Raw genomic sequence first — 15831 nt, 5'->3', positions numbered from 1 at the left:
GTCCAAAACAAAATCAGAAATGAAGTGGATTAGGGGATTAGTGTGAGAGCAAATCCTGCCATGATAATCTTACCTGTAATCTGCAAGAGTTTCCCATTTTACCTCCTTTCTATTTTAGCCCTGAACTCAGGGTGCCATCTGGGATCCCATCACTGGCTGCTCTTTATTGGCTGGAGGAAGATTTGCTGCATACTTAAATGTGAGGTCCTTGTTTGCACAGGGTTTTGTGGTTTTAATTTCATGTTAGGGAGCGTGAAACTCGCTCTGGAGGAGGGCCTTTGTAGATCTGTGACCCATGACAGCAAACTAGAAAAATCTTGCACCTGGGTGTTTTGTTTCCCTGATTAGTGTACCTCCAGCTGCTTTTGAAACTTAAAGACAAAAAGAAGAATTGGGGGGGGGAAGCAAACAAACAACCCACAACAACTGAGGAGAAGTCTACGAAATTTCCAGTGTTCCCTGAAGAACGTGACCATCTCTTCGTGTGGCGATGGGGAACATGGACGGGAAAGCTGTGGAAGAACTGAGTGCCACTGAATGCCACCAGTGGTACAAGAAGTTCATGACAGAGTGTCCCTCGGGCCAGCTCACCCTGCATGAGTTCAAGCAGTTTTTTGGCTTGAAAAATCTGAGTCCAGCATCAAACAACTACATTGAACAAATGTTTGAGACATTTGACTTTAATAAGGTAAATATTACCAGCCCTGTTTAATATATATGTACCTGTGTGTATGTGCATGTCGATAGCTAGATAGATAGAGCCTACCATAGTGAAGGCCTAGTCCATGACTAGAGTTCCTAAGGTATTATGATAATATCAATAAAAATAATAATAATGTATAAATATGGTCTGTATTTCCATTGCCTTACAAGCTATGTAGTATCAGAGGGGAGTTGTGCTAGTCTGTAGCTTCACAAATAACAAGGGGTAGGTCTACGCAGCCATTATGTCAAAATAACTATGCTACTGTCTACACAATGCAAACGCTATTTTGAAATAGCATTTGGCCTATTCTGAAATTGGTAAACCTCCTTCTACGAAGAATAGTTCCTGTTTCGAAATCGTTCTTTTGAAATAGGGGCTGCTTAGACAGGAAATAGAGCATATTTCAAAATAAGCCATAGGTCATCCAATGGCTCTTTTTTTAAATAGGTTCTATGCATGTCACTCTTCTGAGATAGCTTATTTTGAAATAAGGCTGGTGTGTAGACATACCCAAGAAGTCCTGTAGCATCTTAGAGACTGACAAATTTATTAGGTTGCGAGGTTTCATGGGAAGACCCACTTCTTCAGATGAGTGGAGTAAATGTTAAGTAGTCATTTACAGTCATGTAAAGGGTCAAATGGGTTAAAAACTCTATTAAATCCAAGTTCTCCACTCACCAAAACCAATTTTGGTACCAGTGTGTACCCACTTTGTATTGATTTTGCACAGACCTAAATGTTTGCACAATTTGCAAGATGGTGGAGAATCAAGTTCCTATAAATATATTCATGTGAAAATATTTTAATTAAAAAACTTTTAATCCTAAATAGTCTAATGCCATGGAAGTAAAAAGAAAATTGAGTCACAAAGTGCTACGTTCGTTTAACAGAAAGTTCTACATCTGCTCATTCAGGCATGTTCCATGGGCTTGCAGCAAAGATGAAGAGTTTATTGTTGATTTATACATTGACCATCAGTTGATTCGTGTTACTGCTTATCTCTTTTTCTTATGCTAGGCTTCTTTTTTTTTGCAACTTTTCTAAATGTGTAATTACTTTCATCTCCTAAATTACTTTCAGATAATCACAAGATGTGGTTAGTAGCAGAAAGCATCAAATGAGTCATTTGAGACCAGGTACAGGAATTATTACTAGTGAATCCTGTGTTTTATTGTAGGACCAGATCTTGCATCCACTGAAAACATTAGCTACATGTCCAGTGACTTCAATGAGAGAAGGATCTGATATTTAAGATTATTTTGTGCTGGTATACTTTATGGGCCTGGTCCAAAGCCAATGGAAAGACATGCTGGGGTTTTATCAGGCTGTATTTGAGAACATTTGTTACAATCCAGAATATGTTCTCTTGCTAACATGTTCCAATCACAGCTGTCTCCATCCCAATGATAGCTGAAAGATCCTTCAATGTGCAGGCCTTGAATTATTACTGGATGGCCAGACTTGTGCCAATACAAATTGATTGGGTTCAATGGAGTTACTCCCTCATACTATGCGAAAAGCAGGAGTGAATCAGGCCCCATCAACTTGTAAGGAGCTTTCGGCAAGAAAGGAAATGTAAAGAATAGCTATGTAGGCCCAACCAATGACTCTCTGTTACCTTGATAAAAATCTGGACATTACATCAATAGAGTGATTCTGGATTTGTCTGTTGTAAGGGTTTTGTACAGATGCCCATCACCATGGTATCTATTCACCTGCCACATAGAACAGATCAGCAGTGTGGGAGACCCTCATGGTGCTTCCTCCTTTTCAGGATATGAAATCTGTGCATAAGGTAGCTTTATTTGAGAGGGTATATTTGTCTCTAATTGCATAATGGCATGGGCCTGTCACTACAGGATGAACCTTTCTAGTCCGGCACCTTCAGGACCTGACTGGTGCTGAATGAGAGAATTTGTAGAATCATGGGAGGTCAATATTGTCTAGCACATTACCAACACTTCCACTGCTTATGGGGCTCTTAGAAGACATACTGGGGTAAATTACAGCTAAATAACACCACAGAACACTGAGAGTCAGGACTGGTGGCTGTCGACAAACTTTATGGGGTCAGTTTTGGGGTCAATTCTGTTCAATATATTCGTAAATTATTTAGATGATGGCATAAAGAGTGCTGTTGTCAAGTTTCAGAGAGGTAGCCGTGTTAGTCTGTAGCTTCGAGAACAACAAAAAGGCTTGTGGCATCTTATAGACTAACAGATATTTTGGAGCATAAGCTTCCATGGGCAAAGACCCACTTCATCTGATTCTCTCATTTGCCTCAGACCATTTCTCCAATTTGTCCAGATCTGATGAATCGGGTCTTTGCCCATGGAAGCTTATGCTCCAAAATATCTGTTAGTCTATAAGGTGCCACTTGCCTCAGACCATTTCTCCAATTTGTCCAGATCTGATGAATCGGGTCTTTGCCCATGGAAGCTTATGCTCCAAAATATCTGTTAGTCTATAAGGTGCCACAAGACTTTTTGTTATTCTCTTATCAAGTTTGCAGATGATACCAAGTTAGGAGGGTTTTCAGCTGCTTTGGAGAACAGGGTCAGAATTCAAAAATATCTGGACAAATTGGAGAAATGGTCTGAGCCAAATAGGATGAAGTTCAATATGGACAAATGCAAAGTACTGCACTTAGAGGGGAACAGTCAGTTTCACATATACAAAATAGGAAATTATTGTCTAGGCAGGAGTACTGCAGAAAGGGATCTAGGGGTCATAGTGGACCACAAGCTGAGTATGAGTCAACAGTATGATTCTGTTGCATAAAAAGCACACATCATTCTGGGATGCATTAACAGGAGTGTTGTGATCAAGACATGAGAAGTAATCTGTCCACTCTTCTCTGCACTGATTAGGGTGGTTGTAGAAGCTCCATCATTGGAGATATTTAAGAACAGAGATGATATAAATTGTGTTTGGTCTTGCCTATGCAATTCATCTCAGTCCTGACCTGTAACCACCCCAGAATTAAATCTTTACAAATAAATGCACCCAGCAATAGGGGGTGATTCAGTAAGGGGCAAAGGTAACTAAGCAGGAAAACGAGCCAAAACCCCCTTTCCTGTTCTGGCCTGACCAAGCATTCCCTGCTAGCTGTCTTTCAAGGGGGAAAGATTGCAGCTCAGGACACCCATGCTACATGCTTTTGGAGAAGTCTCTTTTATCCTGGATGTCGGCATGCAAATCCCCATCGCAGTGAAAAGAATTACAAGGGAACGCGGATGGGATAGGATTGGGTAACCCCTCAGGTTTAATCTGGATAAGCTTGTACTTCTTTTCTCCCTGAGATATTATTGTATTGCATAAAGAGATTCCCATAGCACAGAATAGCTCTCCAGGTTTAATTCACCTCTAAGCACATCAGATACTCTGAGATCATTGTGATTATAAACTCATTGTGTAGTTGCAAATTTACCTTTGGAATGGAAGCATTGGGGGGCAACCAAAACTAACTGCTGTTTCCCTGCTTGCATTCGGAGTGCTCTGGAGAGAGGCCAGAATGCTCACCTTTGCTGATTTCACACAAAGCAGTTCAATTCTAGGTCCACAGGACACAAAAAACATTGTCCAGAGCAGGTGTAATTCACCCCTATGCAGGGGGAGAGGCACAAAGGCATATGAACCAGTTAAGCCTGCAAAATAGGTCTTTAAGTAGAACTTAAATGTTACTGATCCCTTGTGTTGGCCCTGGCATGGGATGAATGTCACTCAGAGCACCTTGTTTTGTTGAAATACAGAGGGCGTCTGTGACAATGGATTGGAAGTTCCTGGTGCCTGATTTTTTAAAAGCCCTCCCAAATGAGGGCTTCTCTATCAAAAATAGTACCAGGTGTATTTGCGGTTCAGGTTCCATTTGGCTCCAGCAAAACCTGAGTTTGGCTTTTGTTGTTGTTGTTGTGTCTCCCTGGGTACTAGGCAAGAATGAATTACCAGCATGACTTTTGATGGATTGCAAAGCTCTGGCTGCCATTTGCAATGGCTAAAAATCATGCATTTTTTTAAATATGAAAAATAAATATTTAAATTAAGGAAAAGAATGTTTTGCCAAGCAAAAATAATAATTAACCTGAACTTAGTTAGTCTCACCAAATGATATGAGTAAAGGGGAAGGATGGGTAAAGTGGTCAGAATCCTCCCCTCATTGACCTCAGGAAGTGGGAAAAACAACAACAGGAATGTGGAGATGGCAGAAGTGCTCAATGACAGGAACAATCAAGTGTGTGTATACAACATAAGAAGTGACTTTCTAGGAGAGAGTACTGAAGAAAGGGACCTAGGGCTTAAAGCAGATCACAAGCAAAATACAATACACTTAAGCTGGTCAGTGAACACATCAGTGGAGTGGGCTATTGTGTTAAAGACCTGAGAATTTGTGTCCTGAGACAAAAAGAATTTAACAACAGATTAGAGCGGGAGATTTGTGAGTTACAATACATATTTAAATTCAACACATTAACGCATGTTATGAACAGAGACATTAATTACCTCACACATTACAAGGACTGCTTCCCTTCCTTTGATGCTCGTAATTATCTCAGAGAGGACAATTAACATCCCCTCACCCCCTTCCTTCAATCCAATTTGATTTGTCAGTTTTTATTGCAGTTTTTTTTTGGTCCTCTGCATTTATAAATGCCAGTCTGTATTGGAAATGAAATTGATCTGATGAGGTGGGTCTGTCCAACAAAAACTCACCACTGAATAAATTATTGTGTTAGTCTTCAAAGTGTTACATTTCTGCTGCTTTGTTTTGTTGGAGTACAGACTAACACAGCTACCTCTCTCTTACTATGCAAAATATGAGTCAACAGTATATCACTGGTTGTGAGGGGGAAAAAAGTAAACATCATTCTGGGATGTATTAGCAGGAGTGTTGACATGGGAAGTAATTCTTCCATTCCTCTCTGCACTGATTAGGTCTCTGCTGGAATATTGTGTCCCATTCTGGGCACCACATTTCAGGAAAGATCTGGACAAACTGGAGAAGGTACAGAAAACGGCAATGAAAAAAGCTTAAAGTCTAGAAAGCATGACCAATGAGGGAAGAGTGAAGGAACTGGGCTTATTTAGTCTGGAAAAGAGAAGACTGAGAAGGGACACAAGTACCTAAAGGGGCGTTACAGGGAGGAGGGAGAAAAATTAATCTCCTTAACCTCTGATGATAGAAATGGGTTTAAGTTACAGCAAGGAAGGTTTAGCTTGTACATTAGGAAAAACTTCCTACCTGGTAGGGTGGTTAAGCACTTGAATAAATTGCCTAGGGAGGTTGTGGAATCTCTTTTATTGGAGATTTAAGAACAGGTTAGATGAACACCTGTCAGGGTTGTCTAGATGGTGCTTAGTCCTGCCATGGGTGGAGGGGACTAGACTTGATGACCTCTCAAGGTTCCTAGCAGTCCTGTGAGTCTATGATTTGAAATGCTTATGCCCTTACTTGACCAGATCCTCAGTAAGTGTAACCTAGCATCATTTATTGACTTCACGGCCGCTAGAACCAATTTCCACCAGCTTAGGATGTGCTCCAGTGGTTAGAGAAAGGTAAGTAATATCCCAGTTTTATTCCACACAAGCAGTCAGCTGTTCTAAAAGATATCAGGAGGAACTCTTAAAGCCATGACTATCTGACCCATCTGCACTTCTGACATAGCCCTGTTCTTATGCTTTTTTAGGATGGCTACATTGATTTTATGGAATATGTGGCAGCTCTGAGCTTGGTTCTGAAGGGAAAAGTGGAACAGAAGCTGAGATGGTATTTCAAGCTCTATGATGTGGATGGGAATGGCTGCATTGATCGAGGAGAATTACTGAATATCATCAAGGTGAGCAATTTCTGCTCAGCCCGTAATGATATTGTTATAGTGCTTTGGTGATCCACCATTAGACAAAGGCACAAAGAGAAGCCTTGAGGATGCATGTCCACAGGAAGAACATTCCAAGCTAGAGAAGTAATTGTGCTCAGTCAACTGGCAAATTAGCAAGGATTAGCCTAATCTTTAGTCCACTCACAGTACCGCAGTGGGGGGTAAAGTACCTGCTGGCTCAGTGGGTTGTGAAATGGGATGTCATCATGTTGAATTACAGCAGTCGCTTGTGCCAAGAGCGGTGTAGGTGGCTTTGGGCCATGTTACTCCACTGCTGTGCAGATGGACTGGAATCTCCTTGGCTGCTACAGGTCTCCCAGTGTAACTTCCTGTTCTCACCTGCAGCAATCTAGTCCGGGCTCTTTAAACACACGGCGAGGCTAAGGCTGGCAATTTAACTCAACCTAAGGATTTGAACCAGGATTTCTAAAGGTCAAAAGTTTATGAATTATCCCCGTGTGCCTCCGTAACTACTTAATCTTTTAATGCGTTTAGGGCCTGCTGATGGGCGGTGGGAGGGGAGGGGACAAAGAGGGCAGCTGCACAGGGGCCTGACTGTTCAAACTGGGCCAGAGCCCCAGCTGCTCCTTTGAACTGCTACAGCAGTGTGGGTGTGAGGGAAGCGGGAGGATCCAGCACCACTGTCCAGGTGCTGCTCAGGGACAACTGCTCTGACCTCTGCCCCTTCCACCCTTGGCCATGACCTTTTGCCCTCGGCCATGCTCTTTCTATGGTGCAGAGTCAGGCCCTCCCACCCCCACAGCCCACAATGGCCCTTGGCCCCACTGAATGCATTTAATGTGTTTTAAATTGGTTTGAATCTGTTTTTTGAATGTACTTGTTATCCCTTTGGGAGCCCAGCCCATTGCATGAAAATTTGGTAAATGTTCTCTTCTGTCCTTCTCTGACTCCAGGCTATTCGAGCCATTAACCGATGTAACGAAACAATGTCAGCTGAGGAATTCACAGACATGGTGTTCGATAAAATCGATATCAATGGAGACGGTAAGGGACTTTGTATTCTGGAGAGAGTACTTCTTTCACTTGAAAGCCTATAGTCCTAATTCTCTCTGCCAAATTACTGAAGGGCACCCAAAAATCAGCCGTTAGAAATGGAACTGAGCAACTTGTTAAAGAGCCACGTTAAAAGTGTATACGATTGTTGCTCCATTGACATCAGGAAAGCCAGGGCCAGTCACTTCAGCTGAGGAACTTTAGGGGAGGAGGGGGCTAATCTAGCCCTCAACCCTTTTAAATTTTGCTCAGTGTCTCCTCTCCCATTCTCCCGTCCCTGAAATCTAAGTGCTGCAGGGTTGGAAACTCCTGGTCCGTGGTCTGGATTTGAATCAGGATTTGCCTGGATATGGGCTCCTGGGGTTCAGGGCTCCCCTCTTGAGCATCTGGGCTGTGGTGGGATGGTGGGTGTGGAGCCCAGAGCCTCGCAGGCTGGATCAGGCAAGCTGGGGCCAGCTCCACAAGGCAACTGCTCCGTTTGCCTGGACCCCCTTGGCAGGTCTGCATTGAAGTTAACTGACCTGGGTGCAAGGTTTAACAGAGCTCGCTTTGCATGTGTCCCTGCCAACAGGCGAACTCTCCTTGGAGGAGTTCATGGAGGGAGTACAGAAGGATGAGATGCTTCTTGAAATCCTCACCCGAAGCTTGGACCTGACGCACATTGTCCGGATGATACAGAACGATGGGAAGAACCCGCAGGCTTCAGAGCAGATGGGCAAAGCAGCTGAATAGAGATTTTAAAAAACTCTTCTATTTTATTGTCCACATAATTAAAAGTTGGGGTCGGGGGTGGGAAAATTGGCAAGCTGTGCTACTGCTGCTGATATAAGAGCATCCTCTCTTAGAACATCACCCAAGCCAGGGTGTCAGGAGCACCTCTAAACACGTGAAACCAATTGTGTGCACAGTTCATTGCAATGCATTGAAATTGCAGTGCAGACCAGCAGTCATGAGAGCTTCTCGGCACTGGGTGAGCACTGCCCCACGAGCGGACACAATCACTGCTGCCTCTGTAAAAGGGAGGGGTCAGAGCTTAATGAGAGCGAGCTGCCAAGCCGGCTCCTTGCTCTAGAATCAAATGATGCTGGGGATATCTAGAATAGTGCCATCTGGGCCATTTGCCAACTGGGTGCCTGTGAATGTTGCTGCTCCTAGGCAGGAAGAGAAGTGGAGCATGTGATCCAGGAAGTCGAGAGAAGGGTATTTTCAGAAGGTGCGCTGCTGAGTGAACACTGTGGAAATCCACCCCAGGCAAGGAGCCCCACAAGGTCTTCACTTTATATTAAGGTCATGACCTGACTCTGTTAAAGCCCAGCTCTGATTTCAAAAAGAGCAGTGCCTGGCTCTTAATGGGAGCTTAAACAGCATGGGAGTCCAGGTCTGCCAGTGGTGGTGGTGGTGGGGAGCATTTCAGAGTGGCATGCCCCCTGGCCCAGCATTTCAAAGGCACCCAGAGCTCCAGCAGCTGGCACTCTGTGTCCTTTTGAAATGCTGTGGAGTGCTGTACCACCACTCTGCATGTGGCTCGGAGGGTGTGTGGAGGGGGCCCAGGCTGACTGCAGTGATACCCACCCCTTCCACCGTGCCCCAAGCCCACAGCAGAAGTTGGTGCCACTGAGCACAGTATACGTTAAGTGGGACTGCACCGGCCTTGGCCTGGGCTATGCCTGAGGTGAATTTCCTCTGCTGAGAGCAGATTGGTATCCCCAACTGTGTGACCTATTTGGGAATCGGTATGTGAAACACACAGGTGACCTTCCATGGTCCACTTCACAGTGAACCACTTTTTTGCTAGTCAAATCTGCACAGAGTCCATGGAGTTCAAAGCAAAGAGTCAACAAGGGTGCAATTTAGACCTGTGCGGGAGCCCACAAAAAAGGCAGCACCATTTAAATCCTTAACACAGGTTAAATGGCAGCACAGGTATCTTTGGACCCACTGCTTCGGTGTCAGTGGCAGCCTCCTTGAGCAGAGCACTTAAATTGCAAGCACTGCTCTGGTGAGGCACATGTAGCGGGAAGAGAACTAGGTCATACTTAAAAACGTTTTAAAATAGAGTAGTGCTGATTTTTCTCTGAGAGAAAAATAAAACACACACACACAGAGAATTATCCCAATTGACATACGTGACCTGGAAAATAAATCAGATATTTTTGACAGAATATTTTTTTCTCCTTATTATAAGGGAATACAGCAGAATTTGTCGTGAAGTGGCATGTAAGTAAATTGCATGTAGTGAAATCATAGGAGAGCCCAACACTGCTTCATCGTATCACTTCGTGACTCAAAGGGAAGGGTGAAATTCAGGGCATGAAGACACAGCTTGAATGCACTGTAAGCCCGCAGCATCGACTGCAAGTGGTGCATGGGCATTCTGCTAACATTCTTCTTGAGGTGTATTTCAACTATAATGAAATCTGCCTGGCGTGCCAGGGGTCTGTGGAGCAAAAATTAACTTGAAGAGTGGCCATACTAATCTCTTTTGCTTTGCCCTACTGTCACTCGCTGAAAGGAGATTCCAGAAGAGCTGGAGAAATCATCTGGATCTTCTCCTTCTGTAGGTATTTTGGGACAACTGCCCTGTGGTAGCAGTTCCACTGCTTGTCACATAAGTAGACAAGGTCAATGAGGTTATGTCACTCATCCTTTGGTTCGAGGCTATCTTTAAACTAAAGGCAATGTAAGTTTAATAAAACCAACAAGATGAGCTAGACAAAAAGTTTGTTAATGGCAGGGATGTTTTCCCTTCCTTTTAAAATGTGAAAAACATAAATGTGCCTTTTTACTATTGTCTGAACTGTTCAATCTGCATGGCCCTGTTTCTCCTGGAAAGAATTTGAAAGGGCAGCCAAGGCAGTGACTTGAAAGGTAGTGACTTGTCGTATCCATAGAAATACTTCTGCATATCTTCTCTGTACATAAAGGACAATGAATGGTGTCCACTCTTTGGTCTTGTAGAACACTTCCCTAGTGAGCTATTGATCCCAAAGAGCCATATCTTGGTCTCAGTTACTCTGGATTTATAACAGTGTGACACTACTAATTGGCCCACTTTTATAAGCAAGGGAAAGAGATTTTTCATAGGTGATTTCAACCTCATTAATGCTTCTTACAACAAGTTGGGAGGAGAAGAAAATCCAAAGGAATAAATCCTCTCTAGGAATACACAGCTAAGTGAACTAGGGTGTAGCATAATTTTTGGCAAATAACTGTAGAAAAGGGAAAATAAAAAAAAAGGACAAGAAAAGAAGAAGATTTGTGAAGACTGCAAGTCTGGTCTCTTTTTTCCAGATGCTTTGTGTATTGTTACACACGTGGCCTGGCCAAGCCTTTTATCTCATTACTGCTTCTTGACTTGAGGCTGAATATAGAAATCTGTGAGTGAAGTGAGACTTGCTGGTGTGTGTTTTTGCATGCCAGTAGCCAGAGTGCCCTTCTTCACCATGCAGGTGCCTGAGCTCTGGGAATACGCTAACAGGTTTTAGAGTGCTTTGGAATTAGTGGGCCTTGTCTCCACTACGTGGTGGATGAACACTGCAGCGATTGATCCACTAGTGGTTGATTTATGGTGTCTGCTGAGACATGATAAATCAATCTCCAAGCACTCTCCCATTGACTCCAGCACTCCACCAGGATGAGAATAGTCAGAGTTGATGGGAGAACAGCCCCCGCTCCTTACCTTACCGTGTCAAAGACACTGTGGTAAGTATATCAGCTTCAGCTAGGCTATTTGCATAGCTGAAGTTGTGCAGGGTAGATCGACATGGTGGGTGTCAGTGTAGACAAGGCCTGAAAATCAGACTATACTAATACTGTCTTCTTGCAAGATTGAGCTGTGGAAAGCTTGGCAGTGGGACTGGCTTAAATCTTGGTCTCAAGGCTTCTCACCCTCCTCGCTCTTTAAACACACAGACATGTTTACTCTTGTTATTGTCAGTTTGTTTGCTGGAGAATAGAATGGAACAAAACATCTCAGTTTATATGGAGCCCCATCTGTCAGTTCCCGAGGTAGACACACGTACCAAGCAGAAGATCCATTGGGAAATGGAAAAGGACCTTGTTTAACATACTTGGTAGGACTGTTTTTTAAAATTTCCTTTTCCAGCCCAGGGGTTTGCTACTCCCATCAATAATTTTGTGCTGGAGGCATGTCAGTTGCAAACCCAAGGGCTGCTGGATACAATGTTCTATTTGCTGTGATACCTGTTAGTAGTTACCCATTTTTCATACAATGGTAGTGAAATGTCTGGGTGCCGTTCTAAGGAATCCATGGGTTGAGATGGGCCACATACAATGTTCAAACAGTGGCTTCTTCCAAGCACTAGAATATTTAGGCTATGAGTGGAACCAAACATGACGTCTTTCCCCAGTAAGGATGAATGCATATCCTTTGTGGAAACCGTTTCCCATCTCTGCAGAAAGAGACTTGGGGATAAAATGATGTGCAAATTACCTAATGCAATCCCCTCTGCCAGTACATACTATCATGGCTGCCCCAGTATCCACCCTATACACTGAAATGTTGGTCATTAATGGTAATCGGCCCCTGATCCGCAGCACCTGAGAGGGGCTGGCCATTTATCATTTGCTTATCTCTCTGCTATATGCTCATGGGCCATAGAGTTTCTTCATCCTCCAGCAGCAACAAATGCACATGTGACTAGCCAACACTGCACACTGGAAGCAATTATTTTTCCCATGTTCAATGCTTGGTTATTTAGCACACGTTTCAACGTATTGGCAGTTTTCTGATTTTTCTGGGTTTTTACGGTGCATTTGACTGTGTTGTACTTGTTAAGTTTTATACGTCTGATTCTATAGTGTAATTAAAGAACAAAATAAAGAGGGTATTTTATAAAATTATTTAAGTTGGGGCTTTTTATTTTGTATATCAACATTTCTATTCCCAGCAGGATATATTAACTCCCTGGTAAACATCAAGAGCAGTTCTATTCAGGGATCTAAAGCCATACTACAGCTTAAAATGGTCCTAGAGAAGAGAGGCCTGTGGTTTTCAGACTCAAGATGGGTGGTGCCACACAGCTCATTAGTACAATGCCCACAGTGGGTAGCATGTGTTTCTATTGGTGGTGTACATCCACACATGCCTTGAATGGAAATAACAGAAGGAACACTGTCCTGCTCCTGCCTTTGCTGAATCCCCTGTTACTTTAGTGCTTGCTGACTGTACTGAGAGTATTCTGGCTTCAGAAAGCTTCATTCTATCTGATTTCAGGCCCCAATCTCTCAGTTTCCCTTCTGCTACAGCTAATGAAATTTTACTCTGCTGCCATTCTCCTAATAACCCTGTTTTTGGAGTCTGGCTTATTAATAAAGTTCAAGACTGCCCATATGTTCCACTCACTTCCTTCTGGATATCAACCTTCGATACAGAGTCCCTAGCCTTATTACGGCTGAAGCATCCCTTTGGCTTTCATAGATGGCTCTGCACTTTACAAGTCTCCAGACTGGCTGCTCTGCATGAAATAACCTGACTATGTACACCTTTAAATCTTTCCTCTGACTAGTCTTCGGCTGCTTTGATATTCCCCAACAGGCGTGGTTCCTAATCACACGCTCCCATCGCACAGTCATTGGACTGAGAGGTGGTCACAGGTGAGGCACAACGTAGAACCTTGGTAAAAGAGCAATTCACCAAGTGACACCATCTTTACAAAGGTGAGACAGGGCAGAATTTTGCTTTAATGAAAGATCCTAAATGAGCTGGTGTTTTTTTATTTGTTTTTGCAAACACTTTCCCATATGAGCTTGTAGGGTAAAATTTGCTGTGGGGATAGGGGACCCATACAGGACTTATGGAGCACTTAAACCCTCAAAGCAGAATTGATGCTGGATGTAAGTGCTTCATGGCCTTTTTCCTGGCTCTCTGCATAACTATGAAATTGAATTTCAGTCTTTTATGCATTGGAATCTTGGCTTTTACTTCCTCCCTACACTCAGCTGTGAAAGAAACGACAGCAATTCCCATTAAAAAAAATGACAGGTGCAAGTTCTGTTTAATTAGCAACTTGTACAGACTGAACTATCCTCAAGGCTGATGCAAAATAAACTAACCAGAGTGGGTGAATCTGAAGGAAGATGTGTGTTATGTCAAGCCCTCCCCTGCTTGCCCCAGATGCTGCTTACCAAAGTTTCTGAGAGCAAAATAAAAAGAAAGGAAAAATAACCCTGGGAATCATTTTGTCACAGCTCATAAGTAATTTAATGAACAGCAAAATGGTAACAATCACCATAGGATTGTTCAGGTGCCAGCTGTCTTTGTTTACTTACGGTGTTATGTTTTAGTAGCATTTCTGGTAGACAGGCTGGCACAGTAATACAAGTTCCTTGTGAGCATCAGAGGAGCTTCCTGCCAACCACTGTCTTAATAAGAACAAATTAATAAAACACAAACTGCTCAGAGTGGTGAGCAAAACACAGAAGCCAATGAACTGAGAATCCCTGGATCTCTCTGAGTTGTCCGCCTGTTCAGTAGGGCAAGTTTCTTAGGGATAGCTTTTTAAAAGTATGCAGGCACCTAAAGATGCAGAGTGTGGGATTTTTAAATGTACGTAGGTGGTTATTTTAATGGGAATTAGGGGCTTTGGTCCCACATCTTAAATTTAGGGATAATACTCCATTTCTCCCATCCTTGTGTCTGCCTTGCTATTTTGATTATAAAGCTCTTCAGAGAAGTGGCTGTCTCTTACTATTATGTGTTTATGCGTTATAGGCATAGGTCTCAGTGAGGATCTCTATATGATGCTGTCATAAAAATAATATTAGGGTTACAATTTTCCACATCAGGAAATTTCTTGTGGAGTAGCGAATTCCTACAGAAGAGCAATCATGCCACCATCTGACCACTGTCAGGATCACTTGAATTACCTGCTGCTGAAATCTTTCCAAAGCTACCCTCCTGTACACACACATGCTAGGAGGGCATCCAAATTCTATGATCCCACTGGAGCTATCTGGGAGATAGACCCATGTTGGAAAAGCATGCTGATTGCAAAAAATGTAACTTTTAATCCTTTAGTAGGGTTGTTTTACATTTCTGGAGTACATCTGTCATATAAAAATAGAAACATTAGTTGTTTTGGCTCTTCATCCAGTAAACTGGGAATAACTCTCAGTGGAATCCCTACCTTTCATTCCACTTTCTCTCAGCCCTTTAAAAATTGACAACATTTTTGGTCCTTTGAAATGAAGACAATAATCTCGTTCCCTTGGAAATGAACCTAGGTTACAATGGAGATGAGAATCTGTTTCCTTCCAGTCCTCCCTGCCTGCTCCTCTTATTTTCATCACTTCCGTAATTCTGGCAAGGTGAATTAGAGCCACAGTGAGCATACAGAGAGAGATCCCACCCAGGAGAGCAGGAAGGAGATTAAACACAGCATCCTGGCTTCATTTGCTATTTTCTTGGTTAGTGCTACAGAAGAGTGAAGAACAATGGCAAAAGGAATCCAGAATAAATAAAGGCTGAATGCATTCCAGCTGCAAACATGCCTCCTTTTACACCCCATTACCTTATGGTGTGAGGATACAGAAAACAGAAACAGACATAAAATAGATTAAATAGCTCTCTATTACACTTCAGTGTGTTTAGTCACTTGATTGCAGTATTGCCAATCCCACATGTTCCAATATCATGTCAAGCCCCAACACGTCCTGAAATTGGCTTAAATATTATGACTTTAAAATATATTTGGTGGGGGGAGGTGTCTTTCCCCTGGTGGATTCTGAACTTTCAAGGTGAACCTGCTTCATATATTCCAGCTTTTCTCCAGTCATGAGAGCTAGCAACTTTCATTTAAAAAAAATGAAAATGGAGGTTCTCACATTATCACAGGGTTTTAAGAAAAAAAGGTCACCTGTGCTGAAACTTACAAAATATTACATGGTTAGCAGCACAGGGATTATGCAGATATTTACATAGGGCCCAGCTGACTACTCACCGCTATTGCAACAGTTTATTTGTGAGGGAAGGATTTACATGTGGGTATAGATGAGCTCATAACCTTGACATAGGCCTTCCCTGAGAGCAGGAGTGAATCTCTGGTCCCTGCTGTGCTCAGTTCCTACCTTTTAAGACTGTCAGCGTGTGGACAGACAAGGGGCATGTCAGAATAGACATACCAGTCCCAGCCCTGGTAACATCCTGCTTTCTTCTCACATACTTTTTCTTCCAGGCAGGGATCACATTGTGTCCATCCAGCAGTGAGCTCGTTA

General features: G+C 42.9%; 1 protein-coding gene across 1 annotated transcript; it reads left to right on the top strand.

Annotated features, from left to right (window-relative positions):
- Nucleotides 1-490: 490 nt before the first annotated feature.
- Nucleotides 491-8328, top strand: GUCA1A (guanylate cyclase activator 1A). The gene is made up of 4 exons (XM_074977530.1): nt 491-688; nt 6391-6540; nt 7497-7587; nt 8168-8328. Exons 1-4 carry the CDS (start codon nt 491-493, stop codon nt 8326-8328), a joined length of 600 nt encoding a protein of 199 aa, XP_074833631.1.
- Nucleotides 8329-15831: the final 7503 nt, after the last annotated feature.

Source organism: Carettochelys insculpta, chromosome 26 (assembly GCF_033958435.1).
Source record: "Carettochelys insculpta isolate YL-2023 chromosome 26, ASM3395843v1, whole genome shotgun sequence".
Lineage (NCBI taxonomy): Eukaryota > Metazoa > Chordata > Testudines > Carettochelyidae > Carettochelys > Carettochelys insculpta.
This window is presented reverse-complemented; position numbering and strand designations above follow the sequence as displayed.

What these genes read in the sequence shown, in the direction of transcription:
- GUCA1A (XM_074977530.1), top strand. Translation starts at nt 491, where the DNA reads ATGGGGAACATGGACGGGAAAGCTGTGGAAGAACTGAGTGCCACTGAA. An exon ending in AGACATTTGACTTTAATAAG is followed by an intron (nt 689 to 6,390) that starts GTAAATATTACC and finishes ATGCTTTTTTAG; the next exon opens with GATGGCTACATTGATTTTAT. An exon ending in AATCGATATCAATGGAGACG is followed by an intron (nt 7,588 to 8,167) that starts GTAAGGGACTTT and finishes CCCTGCCAACAG; the next exon opens with GCGAACTCTCCTTGGAGGAG.